This window comes from Thermobia domestica, chromosome 1 (genome assembly GCF_964235325.1).
Source record: "Thermobia domestica chromosome 1, izTheDome1.hap1.1, whole genome shotgun sequence".
NCBI lineage: Eukaryota > Metazoa > Arthropoda > Insecta > Zygentoma > Lepismatidae > Thermobia > Thermobia domestica.
Genome location: NC_137454.1, coordinates 347376832 through 347399116, shown reverse-complemented (window position 1 = coordinate 347399116; position 22285 = coordinate 347376832). Strand labels below are relative to the sequence as shown.

General features: G+C 35.5%; 1 protein-coding gene across 1 annotated transcript; it reads left to right on the top strand.

The window, feature by feature from the left end:
• The first annotated feature begins 8457 nt into the window (after window positions 1–8457).
• LOC145668120 (uncharacterized) lies at window positions 8458–20528 on the top strand. Its single transcript, XM_081735670.1, has 3 exons — window positions 8458–8982; window positions 16189–16514; window positions 19605–20528. Exons 1-2 carry the CDS (start codon window positions 8544–8546, stop codon window positions 16458–16460), a joined length of 711 nt encoding a protein of 236 aa, XP_081591796.1. The 5' UTR covers window positions 8458–8543; the 3' UTR covers window positions 16461–16514; window positions 19605–20528.
• The last annotated feature ends 1757 nt before the right edge of the window (window positions 20529–22285 follow it).

The following is a 22285-nucleotide window of genomic DNA, read 5'->3' as shown; positions in this document are numbered from 1 at the left end:
AACCAATAATCATGTCTGTTGCGCTATATGGTTGGAGTAAAACATGGTCGCTTACTTTGAGAGAAGAGCAAAGACTGAAAGTATTTAAGAATAAAATCCATAGATCGAATATTCAAACCCCAAGAGAAACGGGAATCTGAAATGGCGGAATGTTCATAATGAGAAAAATGCACATGTTACGTCTCGCAAAACTGTTTGTTATCTTCAGCCAAGCCTTCGTTCAAAAACACGATTAAAGATTTAGGCGTAACAGTTTCGGATACCTGGTACACGAGAGCAAAAAAATCGAACTTGTTTTCTTCCCTGGGGGCCACATTTCGCAAAATACCACCTTATATACAATCTAGTTTATAAGGAAGTTATTTACTCAAAATTTCCAGAATGTATGCATGATAGTTTCAGATATATGCAGAAAGGTAGACATCTTTAAAGATCGTTTTATCTACAGCCTAGGATGAAATGATACTATAATGATGAATAGAAAATATAGACCTAATAGTTTCAGGGATTACCTAAATTTCAATATAATTTTTATACAATTAGTTGTTTAAGTATTTATAGTTTAATATTTCAATATTTTAATTATATGTTTACTGTTCTCGTTACCGAAAAAGCCAATATAGAGTTAGTTTCTTCGGGAATCTAATTTGGACTATGATTATGTGCTTTTGAGGATACCATAAGTGTTGTTGGATAGTTAATGTCTATAACCTATCTCAGTGAAAAAGTTTTTTCTTCTACTTCCAATATAAAATCCCCATTTTATTGCATATCTATATATGAGAATATATCAATTCCGATAGTAGACTGATAGTCAAGAAATATCGGTAATTTTACATTAGCACTGTATGCTTTCTCATGTGCTCCTACGGATTTGTATTTACAACTCCATGGATAAACAATGATAGTACGCGGCTGCCAAGTTTTCGTTTTATTAGTAGTTATTAGGTTGTTTGAAAGGTATTGAGTCTTTAAAGATCAAAATTGAGGATATTTTTTTTTTTTTTTTTGTGATTTGGAAATAGCATTATGAAACCACATACGCACAATTTTACTCGATGACTTTCTGTCATTTTTCCGGAGACGCTGTAGAACTTCTGTGATTTCTGATTTTAAGAAAAGTAACGCCTGGTTTTGACAGCCTCTTCTGAAATTAACTTGACACCTTCCATGGAGTTCTGCAGAGACAGAAACAAATGATTGCCTGACGGAGTTAGGTTAGAGCCGCACAGTACATTCATTATAACTAAAGCCTGTGGCAAACATCTTGGCATTTCAACTAAACGAATAAAACGCAAACACTGACGCGACGTTGCCAAGTGGTAAAGGAGTGTGGCTATGGTTAAGCAGACGAACTACAGCGCGATCAGGTGGCAGAGGATAGACGTGGATGTGTACAAAATAAACGTGGCAATACCGCTGGCCACTCATTTGCTACCAGCATTTAAAGGGAACTTGGAGCGCCGCCCTCAAGTGCCAAGATGTTTGGCACGCAATTTAGGGCCGGAAGTTGAGGATTTTTTTTTTTTTTTAAGGAGTGCCCGAGGAGACGATACTTAACATAATATAAGTTAAGTTTGGGTCATTGTAGGCCAGAATATAGTGGATTGTATTTGTCCTTTTTTGCCTTTTTCGGCGTTTTTTTATTGGTCTTTTTAAAACTTTTTATAGATCTTAGCGTCTTTTTTTGGGAATCCATCTTTCCATAATAAATTTACTGGCCATTAACTAGAATCACACATATTTTCTTTAGTAAAGAAAATAAAAAAAATTAGACATTATTCTACGACTGGATTGATAAGATCAGATCAACAAGTTAAGGAGGCGTAACTGTCCTCTAGCAGGGGGGTGAGGGTGGGGAAGTTTTTTTTTTATTTAAGTTTGGACTTTAGTTTATGGAAGAAGGACAGGGCGTTAACCTGCCTAAAATTAAGCCCAGTAAAACTTCTTCTTTGCGTCAACTTGTGTCTAAATTTATATAATGTCTTGTACGGAACATATATCTATATCAAAAACCCTATATCTATATCTATCTATATATATAAAAGAGAACGCACAAATCCTTTGTTACCTCATCACGCTAATACGGCTGAACCAATTTCTTTTATTTTTGGGGGGTTATTAGGATTTGGACCCTAGATGGTTTTTATCATATCACTTTAATTTTTAATTACCAGTGTCTTGAGATAATTGACCATTCAAGTGTCCATAACGTACAAATCCTTTGTTAGCTCATCATAGCTAAATCTAACCGTATTTATATGCAACCCACATGACCGTGTCACTCGGCGGGTTAACATAAATGACAGGCGATATAATGTTAACATTCTTCTATGGTTTTTATCATATCACTTGAAAGCGAAAAAGTAAAAATTATCTAAGTAACAAAGTTTATTGCGTTCCAGGGTGACCGCAGCGAAGCGGGGTGAACGCTGCTAGTCTTATATATATATATATATATATATATATATATATATAATGTCTTGTACGAAAATGCTACGGCGGTTGTCTGGGACTCCCTCGTTAGGGCGGAAGGAACAAAAAAATTAAAAAGTTTTGTACTTTATCTGAACAGTTACGGATCTTTTTCCACCACAAAAAAAGCACTACGGTATGTGTTGTATGTAGAGCTGAATGACGGGAACATTGCGCAGACCGTAACGGCTGTTTGGAGTGGCATATGTAGGGGGACTATTGAGCTGAAGCCTACTGCGAATTATTATTATTATTATTATTATTTTTTTAATCATTTTCTCGCATCTGCAAATGAAGGTTTTCTGACCTGTGTAGCGCTTATACCCTCGAAACAAAATTTTAAACACCCCACTGGTTGCTTAAGACTGTATTGCAAATCGTAATCGCATTACAACCGACCCTGCCTCATGAAAAATAGCTTCTACATTATTAACATCACTGTAATAAAATGTAAACCTTAGGACTATTAAAGGAGCAACAAATCAATTGCCCAGATAAAAATTTTGCCTCGAGGCGCTCCTGGAAAAGGCCTAATAGAAACGGTCTTTCTTAGTAAGATAGTGAAGTCGGCCCTTGATCCAAATTGGGTTGCTATGACCGAAAATGTTACCCTCGACCTAAAACTACCTCAAAAAAATTTTGACCTCTACCCCCTCCCCTTACCGAATTATCGTATACATGCTCAAAATTAAATATATTTTTAATTTTGGCAGACGTGGTCCAAAAATTTTGAAAGTTCCACGGATTGTAGATACTATCTAGATGTAAATGTGAAATTTTCTTCCAAACTATCGATGAATATTTTCTTTATTTTTTTGCGGGTTGAAAATTTCAAAAAATTGTAGAAAGAAATGTTGGGGGGGGGGGGCAACATTCCTGATTTTTTGGCTAAAAAATGTGTTATACCCTTAGGTACAACATCTATTTTTTTCGAAGCCTGAAAGTGATGGCAACATTGTCAAAAAGAAATAAAACTGAAAACAAACGTATTTTTCACACAGTTTTCCCACCATTTTAGGGCCCTCAAGGTGAAGGCCCCCTTCAAACAATCCTTTGCCAAGTTCACAATTTTCCTTTATCTTGTGTCCCTTCTGCTTCTGTATTTTTTCGGCTGCTTCGATTAAGTCCATTTTGAAACAGAAACACCAAATATATATGTCCGCAACAGTGCTTCCACTTCAACCGTCTCTTGCACAGCAAAGTTACACACAGCTAGCGGTAGAGAGCGCTGCTGGTAGATAGCGACACTGTGTGTGGCCACTGAAGCAAGCACTGATAGATACGAGGAACCGACGTGATGTATGTGTAACTTTACAAGAGTCGGTTGAAGTTGAAGCGCTTTAACGGAGATATATTTTGGTGTTTCTGTTCTGAAATGGACACACTCGAAGCATCCAAAGAACGACAGGAGCCGAAGGGACGCAAGAGAAAGGAAAATTGTGAACTTTGGCAAATAATTGTTTGAAGAGGCCCTCATCTTGAGGGCCCTAAATGGTGAAAAAACTGTGTGAAAAACACGTTTGTTTTCAGTTTGATTTCTTTTTGACAATGTTGCCATCACTTTCAGGCTCCGAAAAAAATATGTTATACCTAAGTGTATAACATATTTTTTAACCAAAAAATCAGGAACGTGTCCTCCCAACATTTTTCTACATTTTTTTTTTTTTTTTGAAATTTTCAACACGCAAAAAACAAAGAAAATACTCATTGATAGTTTTGAAAAGAACTGCACATTTGCATCTAGATAAAATCTACTATCTGTGAAACTTTCAAAATTTTTGGACCACCTCCACCAAAATTTAAAAATTTTCAATTTTGGGTATATATGATACGATAATTCGGTAAGGGGAGGGGGGTAGGGGATCAAAACTTTTTGTGGTAGTTTTAGGTCAAGGGTAACCTTTTGGGTCAATAGCAACCCAATTTGGATCAAGGGCCGATTTCACTATCTTACTGGGAAAGACCCTTTATTTTTGTACTTCTTGCTGCTCAAGGCTGCCGAATTCACGTCGGGCGGGGAAGAAATGTTGTTCTTTACCTACAATTTAAAGCATAAAATATTTAAATATGTTTTTATTATTACGTGCCAACGGATACACAAATAAATTATAATTTCAGAGTGTTACGGGCCAATGTGGTGTCCTGGCCTTCTCCAAAAATGTTCGACTTCTAGTTGTCCGCCAAAATGTTCAAAATGTAGGATTTAGCTTGGACAACAGAAACAAAATAACAAAAAAAGCAAATTGAACGAGCAAAGCAAAACATTTCATTGCTTAAGTTTCTCTCAACTGTATATTGTATACTACCAGAACCTTGTATTTCTTGAGCATTATAGTCATTAAATACGTAATTCTAATTAAATTGGGTATTATTTTTACATTTTTTTTTCAGTTTGTAGGTCATTTTTTTAAAAAGATATTTTTAAGTCTTATTTATAGGTCCCTTTTAGTCAATTTTTAGGTCTTCAACTTCCGAGCCCTAATTATAACCTCTCAGCCAAGTTCTTTCTATTTTTGACGGAGAAATGTTGAAGCTACACAATACAGTAGATGCAATATAATCTTGAAGCCAAGTTCTTTTAATTTCTGACAGAGCGTATAAGATATATGCAGTCTGCCCTTGTGTTGTCAGCATGGTTTAACCTGACACCCTTTCTGTTTACCAAATCCAACATAATTCCTATCCTTTAACAATTCCAATAAATTTTTCATATCTACTTGTTTCAATTGTCAACTGGTAAATGACGTTAAGCCAGTGATGCTAACCTGCAGAGTTGTAAAATCCCATGTCGAGGGTCAAAAAGTTCCATTTTGATTTTGAATTTCCCAAGTTACACTAATTACAAGATTATTATTATTATTATTATTATTATTATTATTATTATTATTATTATTATTATTAATAATAATAATAATAATAATAATAATAATAATAATAATAATAATGATGAAAGATGACAATGAAACTACACTGTTTTCCGCACATAAAGTTTGTAAATAAATATTCTTTTAATCGAAAACATTTGTTCTGTTTTTTTGTTGGAAGTGCAGTTCTTTCACGCCTTTGTGCCATCATCTCAAACTGAGCCTAATGATGTTAGAAAAACTTCGTTCTGTCAATGTAATATGCGTGTAACATTTTGAAAGTCAATTAGCTCTCATTTGATATTTTTCTTTCTTTCATTAATTCGTTCATTATTTTCTTTTCTTCTATCTTTGAATACCTGAGTACAATTTTCGTTTCTTGACGGTTAAATTTTGAGTAACTTTTGAGTAACATGAAGTTTCCTGATCTTAAAAAAAAATTAAAATTTGGCAATTAATACTGATTTCAGTTCTTTTTATTACTCGTTATGTCCAAATTTCGCCCATAAGAAAAGTTTGTTCGCGGATTTATATACCTAGGTTATAAATAAAATAGTTTGTCTGTCTGTCTGTGAGCGGCCTGGGGACCAGACGAGTGGACCGAGAGTTACCAATTTTTGGTCACAAGTACCTTGGTCCAGGCCCCAGACCAAGATGAAGAGCTTTGTTCAAAATTCAAACCAGGAGGGTTTCAGGGGGGCGTTTTTTTATCGGAAGATGTAAAAGTGACCGATATTAGTGTCAAATTCATGGATTTCACGGTCGCTGAGATCAGTGGTGACACTTCCATTAATGATGACTTTCAAATTCACCTACTATTGTATGCGGATCTGGGGTGACCTGCGGGGAAGGGGGTTACCGAGACATGTAAAAATAATCTAAAATATCCGATATTAGTGTCAGATCCATAGTTTTCGCGGTAGCTGATATGAATGGTGGTATCCCCATATACGTTGACTTTCAAATGCAACCTTCATAGGCTGGGGCCATGAGGCGTTATATGAAAAATCCAATATGTGTTGGCAATTGGAACGAAAAAAATCCCACGATTTTTCTTTTTTATGTGTTGGCATTACTACGTTAAGATGTGAGATTTGAGATCCATTACATTGAGATTTGGGAAACTAATGCCACTTATTGCGCAAAAGGATCAATACTTTCTGGTGTACCTGATACAGGGTGTTCGGAAAGTAAGTATGCAGATCATAACTTGCCATATTTTATTTTCCATAAACCACTTTAAACAACTGAAATTAACTCGCAACTAAACTTTAATGTCACGAAAGTTATAAGAGATGCTGGAAGTGATCCCTTGCACTTGAAGACATAGTCGCACAAGTTTCTGCATGTTCTTGAAGACGTTGTGCAGAACATCGAGAGTGATGTCCCGAATGTGACGTGTCAGTGCAGCTTGGAATTCTTGTATGGTGTGCGGATTGCTTTCATACTCCTTTTCCTTCAACGTACCCCATAGAAAGTAATCCGGTGGAGTCAAATCGGGTGAACGCGGAGGGCAGAGTCCTCGAAAGATGATGCGGTCACCGAAGATGTAAATACCTCATCGCCTTGTGGGCGGTATGTGCAGTCGCCCGATCTTGTTGGAACCAGGCATTCTCAATGTCGTCCTCATTCAGTTCACCTAGCAAGGGCTTCAGAATGAAGGTATAGTACCGTTCTGCATTTATGGTGTCCTGAAAAAAGATGGGCCCAATAATGCGTTACCGAGTCTAGGCGCACCAAACACCAACCTTTTGATCATGCAGTTTTTACTCATGAAATTCATGCGAATTCTCCATACTCCACACACGACTATTATGGCTACTCACGTAACCGGAGAGGTGAAACCATACCTCATCCGTGAAAGACGATTTGTCAAGATTCCCCTCACCATTGTCCTGCAGGAAGGACAGGAACCAGTTGCAAAAGTTCACACCCGCCAGGCAATCGGTGTCTCTCAGTTCATGCACGATCGAAATTTTGTACGGATACTTGGACAGTGGCTTCCGGAGACTCTTGTGAGCGGAACCCAAGGACACGTGGGCCTGCTGAGCTAGTCGTCTAACCGATTTCTTTAGAGTGTGCGTTACCACGTCTTGCACCTCCGCCACCTTCTCTGTGGATGTGGCTGTGGATGGCCTACCTGATTTTGGAGCATTATGAACGCTTCCGGTCTCTCGAAACTTGGTGAAAGGTTCCGTACAGCACTGCGGTTAGGCATCTTCACTCCTGGGAACTTCGCTGTAAATGCAGCTTCTGTTGCTGAGGTAAACTTTTCTCCATTGATCTGCATTGTGGAACACAAGAAACACTCTTTGTTCAATCGTCAGCATGATGGCCTGGCTCACAATGGTGTCACACAAGACGTTGGTCATTAATCACAGTGGACCTGTGAACAAATACAAATACCTGGTCAAATAGGGTTCAAATATGTTAAACAATGGAAAATGTATTACTAATTGACAATCATATCAGTCATCACTTAGCACACCATAACGTGGCACTGCATAGTTACTTTCTGAATACCCGGTATTTTCCATACTATATTTTCCATCTTAATCAAACACTATCCTCCGCGTTGTATTTACGTAATTGTTCTAATGCAATGTAGTAACCGGAATTTTGTTTCATGACTGGGTAAGTAAAATTTTATAATTATGAAGATTTAATGTCGATGAATTTAAATACGCAGCATTCTGTACCATTGTTGGTTATAAAACTTTACGATAGAAGAAGAAAATGCACTTGGTAACACGTATTAACCTTAATTAGGAACGAAATAATTTATATTGGCCCATTTTTGGGTTACACCACAATTTTCACAAAGATATACTCGTTTTTCTTTATCACAATTTAAGCTTTACCCCTAATAATTTTCATGATATTGGTATTAATCATTCTTGCAGACATTGCTTTCTAAATACTTTTTTTTACAACGTCATTTATCGTGCAAGAACTTTGTCTACGAACGCACAAAACGGAAAAAAGGAGCAATTAAAAGAGGAAAATATATTTAGCACCATTTACTTTATCAGATTTTCAGAAAGCATGAGCTTTCGTTTTCGTAATTGGCTGCAAAATAACGTAAATAAGAGAAAATCTGTACTGGAACATTTTCTTTTTTTGGTAGATATAAAAAGACTTAACTAATTCTTATCTTCAGTATTTCATTAGACTTCAACGTTACAGTTTGGATTTTAAAAAAAAATGGCAGCCGTAATGCTTGTGCTTTCATTCATTCCTGTTTTGTTCATGTGCTCAGTAAGTGCTACGACTGTTGCTGAAGAAACTCCTACCAAAGATATGTTCAATTGTCTTGTAGAACTCGATATGCAGTGTGTTAAACTCCGACTACTTGCTAACACTTATACATTATTCGATAAGAGATCCTTGGACTTAGTGGATGGTTTCGTGACGCTGGAATACAACGGTGACAAAAAAATTGAACAGGTCGCTGCACGAAGTCTCGGAAATAAGGATTGGTTTAGTTTCTTAACCACCGCGGTGCCTACATTAGTACAAAATTTGAGCCTAAAAGTGAGCCCATTTCCTGGTAATATTTTGAGGATATCCAGAAGCGACAAAGATGATGTGCTTCTTAATGTATCTGTTGAACGTGAAGAGGAGACCGCTTTGGAAGAAGGAAGTAAGTGTTTTTATTATTATTATTATTATTATTATTATTATTATTATTATTATTATTATTATTATTATTTTAACATGGAATCCGAAATTAACTTTTCAGTCACTAACTTTAATCTTACAATAGTGTAGCCTACTAGACGAAAAATTAGGTTTACTTGTCTCGTATCATAAATTTTGTAGCAGTATCGTCTCGTTTCAATTCTCGAACTCTTTCTAGTTTCGTCTCGAATAACGGGAAGATTTCTCTTTTCGTTTGGTAAATTTACATATAAAACAGCCTTTGGCCAGCTGATCGCTTCGCCTCTAGAGCCCTACGTTTGCTCAACCTACGGCTTCACGTATCATATGTACCAATAACAGCCATAATGATAACGTAAGATAACAATAACCGTGCAAATTAACAATACGTGAACGACACAAAACAACTGTAACAAACATTTTCCTTTATGCCCGTTTTAACTCGGCCTACGGCCTCGCACCTCATAAATCCAAAATCCAACCGAATTTCAAATTTTTATTCTAAGTACCTAAAACATGAGAATATAGGTCAAAAAAAGCCCACTTAATTAACATGGGGTATTTCTTCACCCCCTCTTAGACCCCCAAAATTAAAACTTGCTAGTCTTGCTAAATTTGATCATTATAGCCCTACAGGAAGTGCCCAATAATTTTAGGGCGTAGAAGGTGTGCCATATAAATAATATGGGGAAGATTTTTCAATTGCACATAAAACCACTAAATTTGGAAATTTTTAGGTTTTTTAAAATGTTTTCCTTAGAAAGAATGAAAAACAGGCGGGAAGAATAAAAGATGGTAGGTTATAGTTATTATAATAAGATGGCCATAAGAAATAAAGCAATAAAAGAATAGAGACACAAGGCAATAAGAGAATAAATAAACAAGGCACTAACAGAATAAAAGCAAAACGCAGCAAAAGAACAAAGAAAAAATGCAGTTAGAGAATATGCCATCTAGCGTTATTTCTTACTGTCTATCGATTATCTCGTTGATAAATTATTGTTTCTTTCTGTAATATACACTAAAAGTAAAGCGCCAAAATCAACAACCTAAGCTTTACTTATTGCTCAGTTTAACCAGTGACGTGCATAATTTAACCTGATGAGATTACATTCTTTTGTTCTTCTTTTTCTTTTTTAAGTGAAAAAATAAATGTAGTACAATTTTCTGTGGTTAGAACGGATGAATTGTATTTACTGTATACTAATTTCGACGCGAAAATTTATTTCAGTTTACGAGCACTTCATATACTTACGGGTATTTTTACACTGTATTTGTATTGAGCACTGTCCATAGATGTTCAAGCTGATGCAATTTAACATGAATAATTGCACAGCATTATAATATAAAGCTCTATAAATTACGTTTACTATGTTAAATGATTCATTTGCCGACTAGCTCCCGCCAAGTGAACTTTGTGGTGGACAAACACCGTGTGCGTGGGTTTTCTCGGGGTTCTCCCGTTTCCTCCCACTTTCTTCATTCCACCATTTCATACATTACTCATCATCACCGTCTCCTTTAGCCTAACCGGCATAACCGTGGGACGTAAAACTCAAAGATTTCATTTCATTTTTCATTTGCCGACTATTTCATGTGTGAGATTCATATACAAATTTACCTCATGTTAGTCCAATTTGCAAAATTCTCGATTGCTGCGATTTATTTGAACCCATCAAATATGGTTTTTAAACTTTATTGGATCAAAAGATCCAATATATTCCAATCAAAAATTTTCTTGTAGGTCTTGTATCTGGAGAACTGCCTACAGTGTAGCCAAACCCAAACTATCACTTAACTCAAGTAAAGGTTCTCTCCCAAGTATCGGGGATCCGGAAATTGCGCATATATTTAGATAGAGGAGGGCCACAAAGGAATACTGGTGAAATATGCCGGGCCGACAGCAAAGGATAAATCCAATATGGCCACCCGAAGGTCATCCAATAGACTTTTGCAAGCAACCTCTTATTGCAAGCATCCAAAACAACATTTGCTGTAACAATGTATAGAATAATTAATAATTATGTGAGTAACGAAATTATGTTTTTGATTTGCGCTAGGTTCGAACATAGGACCCTTGCATCGGAAACCACGATGTTCCCTGTGTAACCAAGGTGCCAGTATTGGCAAGGGAGATTTTTGTTATATATGATATGGTTTGCAAACTTTAAGAAGCGTATTCTAGGACGTTTGTGGCTTGTGCATTCTAAACTTTCCCAAATCAACAGTATATGTTTGCAAGTAACACATCAAAGAGATAACATAGGCACTGTCAACATCCTGCAAAATCTGTTCGAGTGAATTGTAGGTGATTTTAATGCGAAACCACCTGAACTATTTACAGTGTATATTTTACATGCGCATTTCGCGGTTATATTGGATACATAATGTAGAAATTGTGATCCATTTGTATTCTTTTCCTCACCTACTAGTGGTAATAGACTTTTACACCAAATTTCGTTTTCGTAGTACGAGCTGTTTGGTTCAGGATTTTGTTCGGCCATATTGGTTTTCAGATGGAAATATTTTGAACCGTTTCATACTTTTCGTATACGTCTAGTGATACTGTATTCTTACAGTACAATTCATTTTCCATTCACGAGTCGTTGACACATTGACATTTTGATCGGCCATATTGGGTTCAATACGTCAACGTCCGTGAAATTTCAAACGAATAGATGTGTAGTGTTCATATATATATATATATATATATATATATATATATATATCAATCTGCAAAACATTAAGTCAATCTGCAGTGGATGAGAGATTGCTTGCAAAAGTCGATTGACATGACCCTCGCTCGGCCATATTGGATTTATCCTTTGCTGTCGGTCCTGCATATTTCACCAGTATTCCTTCGTGGCCCTCCTCTATCTAAATATACGCGTAGTTTCCGGATCCCCGATTCTTGGGAGAGAATCTTTACTTGTCAGTATGATGTTCTTATTCCGTAGAAAATACGAAAACTCGATTTTGGGTCCGTTCAAAAATTGTGTCCTCTGATCCAAAAAGTTAATCCCTGATCAAGATCACAATTTTTGATTCATTTTTTTGAGTCATACCTAAAATTCTTGTATTGTCATTGTATACATACACCATTGTTTTTTTTTTTTTGTTTGTTTGTTTGTTTTTTGAACATATTATCATGGAATTTTCACATGTATTTTATTTAGTAGATTGTTCAATTCTAATGTTAGAAAATTTCAAGACATCACGAGTTGTATCTACTATCGATATCATTTACTTAGATTCTCATGTAATTATAATGCACCAGAGGAATAACAGAGGGGTGTATTATATCTATACCTTCAGGTCTTCTACAAATAGGGAACAATTAATACAACTCATAATCAATGATATATAAGAGATTTACAAACTATAACAGGATTGTTGATTTTATTCTTCAAGCGTACCAGAGTTTATACAGAATTAAGCTTTAGCAATTTTTTGCTATAAACCACTAACGATTCTTTAAATATGAAGTTTTATTAATTGTTTACTGAATTCGAAAGTATTCTCTCATTTATCAGAACATACGAGGCAAGTTACTCTTATAAAACTCTTTATTGTCAGTTATTACCTAACCAGGATAGCAGTACGGTTTTGGGAGATGGCGCTGCTGTTGTGTTTACATTAGTTTCTTGGCAAGCGCGGAGGACAGAGGAGCGAAGAGTTTTACTGTGCAGTGTATCCAACGGTTTTTAAATGTTGCAGTTTAGATGTTATGCATAGCCTAATCTCTTTCCGCTTAATAAAGAACACCGTAAGTTATGTGGTTGTAGTGAACCATTCCTGCAGTAATGCAGATGTATTGTGAATAGTTATATATGAATGAAAATTACCAATTTAAGAACAACATAGCACAATTGACAATTCAGAGAACTTCTACCGTGTGTTAAGCAGATTGTATAAAAATTGATTACGGTTTATTCGATGTTATTATAAAACAGGGGCAGCCTGTAAAACGCTGCTCGCTAGTTTGTCCGCAAGTTAATATGGAGGGTGTATTTTTATTGTAGCTGTTTTTTTGCTTGTTACTTAAGATGTTCTGCAAATAACTTCAATAACTTTTGAAACTGTTTGTCTTAACTTGAGCCAGGGGCGGATCCAGGCTGAATGTTTGTGGGCGGTCGTTCGAAGTCAAATCAAGGTAAGAGGGTATTGATAAAAAAGTATAACACTTTTAGAAAAGGAGAAGTAGCTATTGTCTGTAATTTCTAGAACAGAAATGGCCACCTGCGATTTCGAATCAGCGTCATATTAAGAGTTTGATTAATACACGATTCATGTGCTTGTCAAGAGTCTAGTACGACGCTTATCATACGTAAGAATGACTCGCAATACGATCCTATTCGTAGATCTTTCAAAAATTTGAGTATGAAAACGGGAAGAAAGAAAATGATTTTCTTTCTTGATTTTGCGCGTGCTGGATCCGGACCTAACAACATTGGACATATGACAGAGAGTCTCTATTTTCTGTTCATATTTATGTCACTCTTATCTTCTCTAGAACAGGTTGTTTCAGTCACTTGACAATAGTGACGATACCTGCTTTAATTTGTTGGGAAAACAGGCGGAGGGAAAATACTTTTTTTTTTTTTTTTTTTTTTTTTTTTACAAGGGAAGATTTATTTTGCATACCGAAAATAATTTTATATTACTGGACCCACATTAAAACATAACAGACCTTATGCCAAGTCGTGTTTAGCGTTATATTAAGAACTTAACTAACACGTGATGCTAACTTCCGTATTTAGTAACACATAAGTGAAATTAATAACGATTTATATCGAAACGGGCCAAACTAGCCTTTTTCGCAAGGTTGCCCAAACACTTCAGGAAAAATCAAATTGAGTGCCTCTTACATTGAATTCTGTTGTATTTGGACAACCCTACGGGAAAGTTGTGGTTGGCCTTTTCCGATATAAGTCTGTGTTAACTTCACTTAGGTGTTACTAAATACGGTAAATAGCATCACACATTAGCCATGCTCTTTATAAGATCCTGCATAAGGCCCAACATGTCTGGAGGGCGGCTGGGGGCGGATGATGCTACCGGGCATTGGAGCAAGCGCCCTTTTGCCAGTCTCTATTGTCGTTACTGCTTGATAATGGGAATTGCTTCATTTAGTAGCATTTCATTTAATGATCCCTTGCAATGGCGCAGAAATATTCCGCAACAAGAATTTTAGGAGTGATAAAAGATTGCGATCTTAGCAAAGAATTTTAGGAATGATACAAAAAATGCATCAAAAGATTGCGATCTGGGCCATTGTTTGGATCAGTGACCATAAAGTTTTTGAAAGGTCTCTAAATTGAGTTTTCTTATTTTCTACGGAATAAGCACATCATACTAAGTGATAGTTTGGGTTTGGCTACACTATACGTAGTTCTCCAGATATAAGCCGTACAAGAAAATTTTGATTGAAATATATTGGACCTATTGATCCAATGAGGAAGAATATACAATAAAATAGGTATATGGAATTAATTTCAAATTGTTTTCATAAGTATAGAGGAAGTGCTATGTAGAGGCCATCCTAATCATTTGCCTTATGCTGCTAAAAGTTAAAAAAAAAAGTTATTTTGTTTCTTCCTTACAAATTGAATATGGAGATCGTATCTGTGCTTCTATTTTTAATTATCTGAATGAGAGGAAATACGTATATATAATTCATAAATTTCTCTTTATGCTTTATAGTATATACCTAGGTACAATCTTTCATTGAACTAATACTTAACAAAAACTACTACTGGTGTATAAGTTCTGTTCTTTTTTAAAAGGAAAATCAACACTTATGTTAAAACATAATTGTTTACTATAATTGATATCAAATGTAAATACATATTAAATTAGTAAGCATAGAAATAGAAGAAGTTATTTTCTTGTTGAAGTTTGTTCTAAATGTTAAAGTAGCAATCAACAGCAAGAAGCATGGGAGCGAGAACTTGCATATCTTTTTTCTAATATTAATACTTATACGAGGTGTATTCAAAAAGTATCGAAACCTTGTTTCCCGCGTAAACCAATGAGGCGCGGGAGACTTATTTTTAGTGTACATGTAGAGGGGACACTCATTCACAGTTATGAAATTTTTATCCTCCCGCAAAAAACGTCAGTCGTTTGCAGTCGGCCAACGAGTGAACACGTTTTGTGAGTAGTCGTAGAGTTTTTTTTTTTTTTTTTTTTTTTTTGTAAAATGACAGAGGAAGTTAAGCAGCGATATTGCATCAAATTTTGCCAAAAACTTGGCAATACACAAGCGGAAAGCATTCAACCGAATCGGTAAATTCGATTTTGAAAGAGAATTTGAGCATGAAGAAAACGTCCTCGAAATTTGATTTAGGCTTTCATCGCCAAACACAATATTCCTTTGTGTCGTAAGGTTCCCTATTCACCCGACAAGGCTCGGTGTGACTTTTAGTTATTTTCCAAGCTGAAAATGCCACTAAAAGGGGACCGATTTGAGTCAAGAGAAGACTTAATACCAGGCCGGTAGCCGGGCCAAAAAAGTAGAGGGGGCCCGGCAGATGTTAGGGGGGCGATCTAATCATATAGTTCATCACCATATTATAGTTCATTTGCAAGCCTACCATGAAAATTTTATGGGGGCAGTAAAAATTTAGGGGATTACGGCCCCCCTAGACCCCTCTGGATACAGGCCAGCTTTGTACAAAATGCGACTGCACGGTTGCTCAACATTCCAAAGACTGTGTTCCAGAACTGTTTCCAACAATGGCGGGACCGCTGGGAGAAGTATGTGCATTACCAAGAAGGCTACTTTGAAGGGGATTAGTGCTTAGGATTTTCAAATCAATAAATGTATTTTTTGTAACCAAAAGGTTCAATACTCTTTGAACATATCTCGTAATCGCTGCTTATAGAGACCAGCACGATAGTGCAACTAATAAAAGCCTATTAAACGTTTTCAATACGTATGACTTTATAAATCATCCACTCATTGACAGATATTAGAGTGAAAATTTAGATGACAATCAGTCCTCCAATTTTTTCATAAATAATCCATCCAAGAGAACTCACACACGAAGAAGAATATTTATAATGCCTTAATTCTATAGTTTAATTAAAATGTTGTCGTAATTTGAACGTGCACAGTAATTTGTTCATAACTCTTTTTTTTTTTTTTTTTTTTTTTTTTTTTTTTTTTTTTTTTTTTACGTTCCAGGAAATCGCAAAGAAAGACGTCAGACGGCCATGGCTATGATGATGTTTGGTGGATTGTTCGCTATTCTAACCACAATTGCATTGGTAGTTACAAAACTACTTGCGGTCAAGGGAGTGTTGATAGGAAAGGTTGCGTTAATAATGGCTGCGATCAATAGCCTGGCACGTGTTATGAACCAAGGAAATAACAATGTTTACCCTGGTGGCTTTGGATACACAGAGAAAAACTTGGGAAACGAATGGGAGTACAATCCATATCCAAACAGCGTATGATCGATACAAATGAAGAAGTAACTACGGCGCTGCTGTTCAGATAGTGATGAACAGGTAAGTAAGGAACTGTTATCCGTGATGAATTGTGTTAGTTAACATTAAGTGAAAATTGTGACAAACTACTCTTCCAACTGTGACCTGTTGTAGTTATTCCTCGTGTAAGTAAAAAATAAGTGGTATGGAGCCAACATCCTAAACTTCCGAGCTCTCAATTTGAAAAGTAAATCAGGTCACACTTCAGTTATTACTGAACTAATTATTTATTAAATACAACAAAAATCTTCTATTAAATATCTCTGGAGGAGAAAAAAAACACCTTCATGTCTTAGCTATACGTTACGAAGTTTTAGTGACATATGGATTTATGAGATATAAATAAAATATTTAAGGAACTTCCGAGAAACTTCCATCCTTTCATTTTCTTACCCTAACAAACTATCTTTATTTATCAATATGAAGAAAATTCTAAAACTAACCTTATGATGGAAAATTTTATTTAAAAAAAAATATCTTCCCATGCTGTAAACATCGCCAACACCTAGCATCCCACATGCCGGTAAATATCCATCGTTGATATAGCGATGCGTCGAAGGATTGCCGTTAGTATCATTAGTGGCAGGGTTTCGTCGAGTCGAAAGATATATCTAGAGTCGGGGTGTTGAAATTACCTCCGCGTAGCGCCGAGGACCTCATTTTGGTCCGCGCTCCTTCGATTCGTCGCGAAGAATCCGGAAGAGACCAACACGAACTATTGCCAGTTATGTGCATGCGGTTACTATTATATATCGTTTTTTCCTGACAAATTGATCCTAAAGTGAGCTTCGGAGGTCAAGAACAACCCCTGCCTCTACATCACGAAGTGAAAAATCTTGTATGAATTTAGATGAGAGCTGTCGCCGATAATTAGAAAGTGAATATGGGAGAACTATGAAATAAAGTAAATAGACGCGTGCCATTTTCTCTTTAATAAAATCACTTGGCATTTTATCTGATCCCAAACCGTTAAGTCATATATACACTGTTAAAGGAGCACTCTGACTAGCTAAATTAAAAAAAACTTCAACGATTTATCCCTCTACAAGCATTTTTTTTACTTTCTCCGTGGTGAAGTCGGAAGAACACGCGGCTAGCAATCATAAGGTTGGTGGTTCCTCCCACTCTGCAGTACATTTTTTACTCTCCCTTAATGTAAACAAAACACGCATATATGCAATTTAACGCATTTTGGAGGAATACTTTTGTGACTCATTGGCTCCGTCACGTCTCCGCTGCTGGTGGTATTATTTTCAAAATAGAAGTGGGGCCACCGAGATGACGCTATTTGACCATCGGTGGTCTATCGACGCTTACGGCATGGGGTTAAGTTTACAATTTGATTTGGACGTTATGCTGCAAAATGATAACGCTTGAAAACGTGAGGACTTTTTTTCAAATTTTATCAGAAAATTCACTGTCACTACCTTAGAAACTGTTTCTGAAGGAAACAGTTGTATCCCTCGGTGCAGATTCACTTTAGAAGGGCTTTATCGTTTTGGAAATTAATACAGCGTACGGAAATACACCATAAAAACTACAGTAGAAGAAACAAACTAACCAGTGTTAGATGACTAATAAAGGCACCAATGGCATTAAACCAAGTCAGAACAGAGAAAATGGACAGAAGTAGGCTAGAAAGCGACGGTGGGAATAAGCATATGCATTACTCATACTTCTCTTATATTAATATTTGCTGGTTTAGTTTCGGCACATCGTATTTTGGAAAATTTTCAGGTGAAATTCAATAATTTGCATGAAAAGATATATTTATAACCAAGGGCGCCCATCAGGGGGGGCAAGGTGGGGCGCTCGCTCCCCCCCCCCCCCTAAGAGGAAATTGTACTTGGGAATATCGAAAACCCAATGTAATTTTTACATTACTTACAGCAAAATTTGAAACGTTGCTTATACTTGTCCCCCCCCCCTTGGAAACCACAACATGGGCGTCCTTGTTTATAACGAACATATTACTGCAAGCAACAGAAATAAATATAAAGTAATACAGCTGTCTTTTCGGTTTACAAGTATAGGGTTACTAGTGTAAAATAATTGCAAGTGCTTTACGACGAATAAAATAAGTGAGTGCGTATAAAAGATGACTTCGTTAGACACTATTTTCGATCTATGGTGTATTTCTGCATAGTGTACAGAAACTATGTTTCCAAGTGGAGCGTTACTAGTGTGAAACCATGACAAGTACTATTGAAACTCGTATCATTACCAAAGCCCACTTATTTCCACTACCCTTGCCTACGCGTATACTCACCGTAGCTGACGCGTCTGTTCCTTTCGGATGCATCCCCGTAGTATCGCGCAAGCGTACCAGCTATGCCCTGCTCTGACTCGGTTAGATAGCATTCGTGCTGTTTAGTGGCAGCCTAGCATAGGTTATTTTGGGTTTCTTGCACTGTAGTTTTCATGCAATATATTCCGACACAATATTTATACGTAAATCGTAAACAAATTGTAATTTTTCAAACATTACTTCTAATGCCGCCTTGAATTTTATCTATGCTAAACGAGGTAATGTCATCGGCTAGCACAAATCTTTTGGAAAACTATATGAAGAAAGTTAGTGAAAAAGGTTATCATTTTTAGACAATTATTTCGAGTGGAACGTCAAAAGTAAATCTGAACGCTTTTTTTTAATTAGTAATATTAGCTACATATTGATTTGTTTAAAAATTTTCAAATTTCAATTAAAACTATGTTTAATGATTCATGAGTCAAGCGATAAAGAAAAACAGCTTTAGTAATTTGTATACGAATGTGGTTTACTGTTACTGAATGAAATTTTGAAATTTGAATTTTCTTTCTTGAACTCAGAAAAAATCCTTTTGGCTGTTACCTGTCATTTGTGTATGCCTTACAATTCGGATTTTAGCTTGTCTCCCTTATCTTAAAGTTAATAGTGCTTTCTGCTAATTGCTTGTGTGTGGATAGATCTTTGATTGTTGAAATTTTATAAGGTATCAAATAGTTATCTTCTTAGCTTAGAAACTATACTAATGCAATCTCTAGTTTTCGTGTAAATAGTTGATCGTAAAGTTATAAATGTAACATTTGTTGTGGCAAATATGTTATATAAGTATAATACTCTTTTTACAGCTGACAAAATGGAAAAGTTCTGCAAAGGACCAGCAGAGAATAATAAGGAGTACACACGATAAATGTACTCTCTACAGTACAATCTATGATTGAATAACATGCACTTCATTCAATTCAACAAAATGTTTAGATATATATAAGCAGGACACATAGTAAGCATCAATCACATCTAGACCTATATAAAAATTACATTTTAAAATTTTGTAAGAAATCGAACATTGTCATTTTCCTTATGTAATTAGTAAACTTATTCTGAAAACGGAGTTTTGGATAAATTATGTATATTATCTTATTTAATTTGTATAAGTTATCTGACAGATTTTATTGTTACCAATCATGAGCTAATGGTTTCTAAACGATACCTTTATATGTTAGTTTCGTAATAGCTGAACCTGAAATCTTCTATAACGTTATTTAGGGATATACCCTTTTAAATACCAAATCGAGAGCTAGCAACATGTAAATAGCTATAAATTTGGTTTAGTGAAAGTTGTACAAAAATATCATGGAATATATTTAATAAGGAGGATATTTTGAAAGGACTATCGTTAACATTCGATGTACAGCCTTTTTTTTTTTTCGAAAACATGATAACATCTTTCTTTTTATAAGCTAGGCTATGCGTTGTGTGTTTATAAGCAAAAGAAATTCAAACAAAAGTGTACATTCATTTTTCAACATCTTTAAGTGAAAGAAAACTCCTAAATCTTACTGTGTGATATTCAGAGAGTATGTATGACATTCAAGCCTACATATATTATGCATTACCTTCCGATCGAAAATAATTATGAAAAACGAATTTCTACGCTAAATTGCATAATTCATACAAAAAACGTACGAAAACTCTTAACAATGTTATCTATTAAATGTATTCTAAAAGACATTATGTAAAATGTTTTAAATATTTATTGCTCAAATGTTTCTCTTTGCTTCAGAAATATGTAAATAAAATGTAATTATAATAAATAATAAATATTTATATAAACAAAATGTGTAGAAAAAGTTTAATTAAATTTTAAATTTTGGAATGTAGTAATTAATTCGCGCGAGGATACGGTACAAAATTATGCGCTTCCAATTGCTTTCCCCTTGTCAGTTACTGGGAGCTACTACAAGCTTTCAAAAATTGTTATTTTTTTTAATAGATCTTGACCAAGATCTATTATTTCAATTTTCTTTATATTAATTACAAATATCAAATCTAAATAATTATTAATGTTTACGTGACAAACAATACCGCCAGATTACATGGTCCATGAGTAAAAATATTTCAGGTATAACTAATCTTCCTTCGTAGTTGTCCTTTACTATCACAATTAACTTTCACTAACTCAAGTGTTCAAATCATCACTACCCTTCAACTTTTCAAAAATGAACTTCCACATACCAATCTTTACCAACAATACCGAGAAACAGACTTCCATTTTATGTCAAACAAGGACCTAGATATGTCCACAATTTTAATCCCCATTCAACTGATAACTTCACTGGAGAAACTTATTTGAAAGAACTACATTTCATCATCTTCATATACGAGGAGTATCCATGAAGTAAAGTTACAACTCTTAAGTATTTTTAATTATTTTTCTCCCAATCTAAGTATTTTTCACGTATATGGAACGCCAATTGTTTGTGAGATAAGAAGTGTGAAAAATATTAACTCAAAATAGAACGGAGAAAAACCTTTCAATTTGTCATTTAAAAATCCTCAAGAGCAGGATTCCAGAAAAATATGTCGAATTAATTCTGCAAAATTCTGCATATTTGCAAATGTTAACATATGCCCAAATTTTATATTCCACAATCTCCATACTATGAAAATATGAGATCCTATTATCATTTAAAAATGCGATGAAATATTATATTTTTTCGTCTTTTTCTTTTCTTGATTCTTGTTTTTCTCTTTTTCATTTTTTCCCTTTTTATGTTGGTGTTGAGCGAGCCCGAAGTCGGTGCTGCAGCACTGTCAGCCATCTGCTTCTTTCTGGGACTGTTCATCTTTGCTACGTGAAATCTGTGAATATCATGGGTTTTCATTGCAAAGGACAATTCAAAATCCAGTTAGATGTAAAGTGTGCTTGTCGTACATTTACTCCAAGTAGAAGGCAAGCGCCCAGTCCTTTTTCTTGTTCATTGAAACAGTATGTCATAACATTTTGCTGGGCAATGCTTTCAAGACGATGAAGAGATCAAGAACGAAGTTGGAATGTGGCTCCAGCAGCATATATTAAGGTTCTGCCGATGTAGGATACAGAATCCAGTACCACTACCTAAAAATTGTTTGAATAGTGGCAACGTCGAAAAAACAACCTACATCATCGCTTTATTTTGTCAAGACAAGTTGTTTAGAATATACGTTGCATGTATGTAATCGCTGGAAATACCCCATCAATACAACTTGTAGTGTTACCATTGGTTGGAAAAGTGTAATGTCGCTATTGCCAAGCAACACTATCGGTATTACCATCGGATTGAACTAAAATCTGCGAAGACGTTTATCAGCAAAACATCCAACAATGCCCACAACAAGAACAAAAAGCTCGTTCTCCTTCAGTTAGCGATCAAGAACTTTCAAATTCGGAAACAAAGCGAATCTCCCAACAAAACCCACCGAATGCTTCGTACACATTTGGCGTTAATTCCCAGCCTTTAAGGCATCGGCACTATAGATACAGTGGACA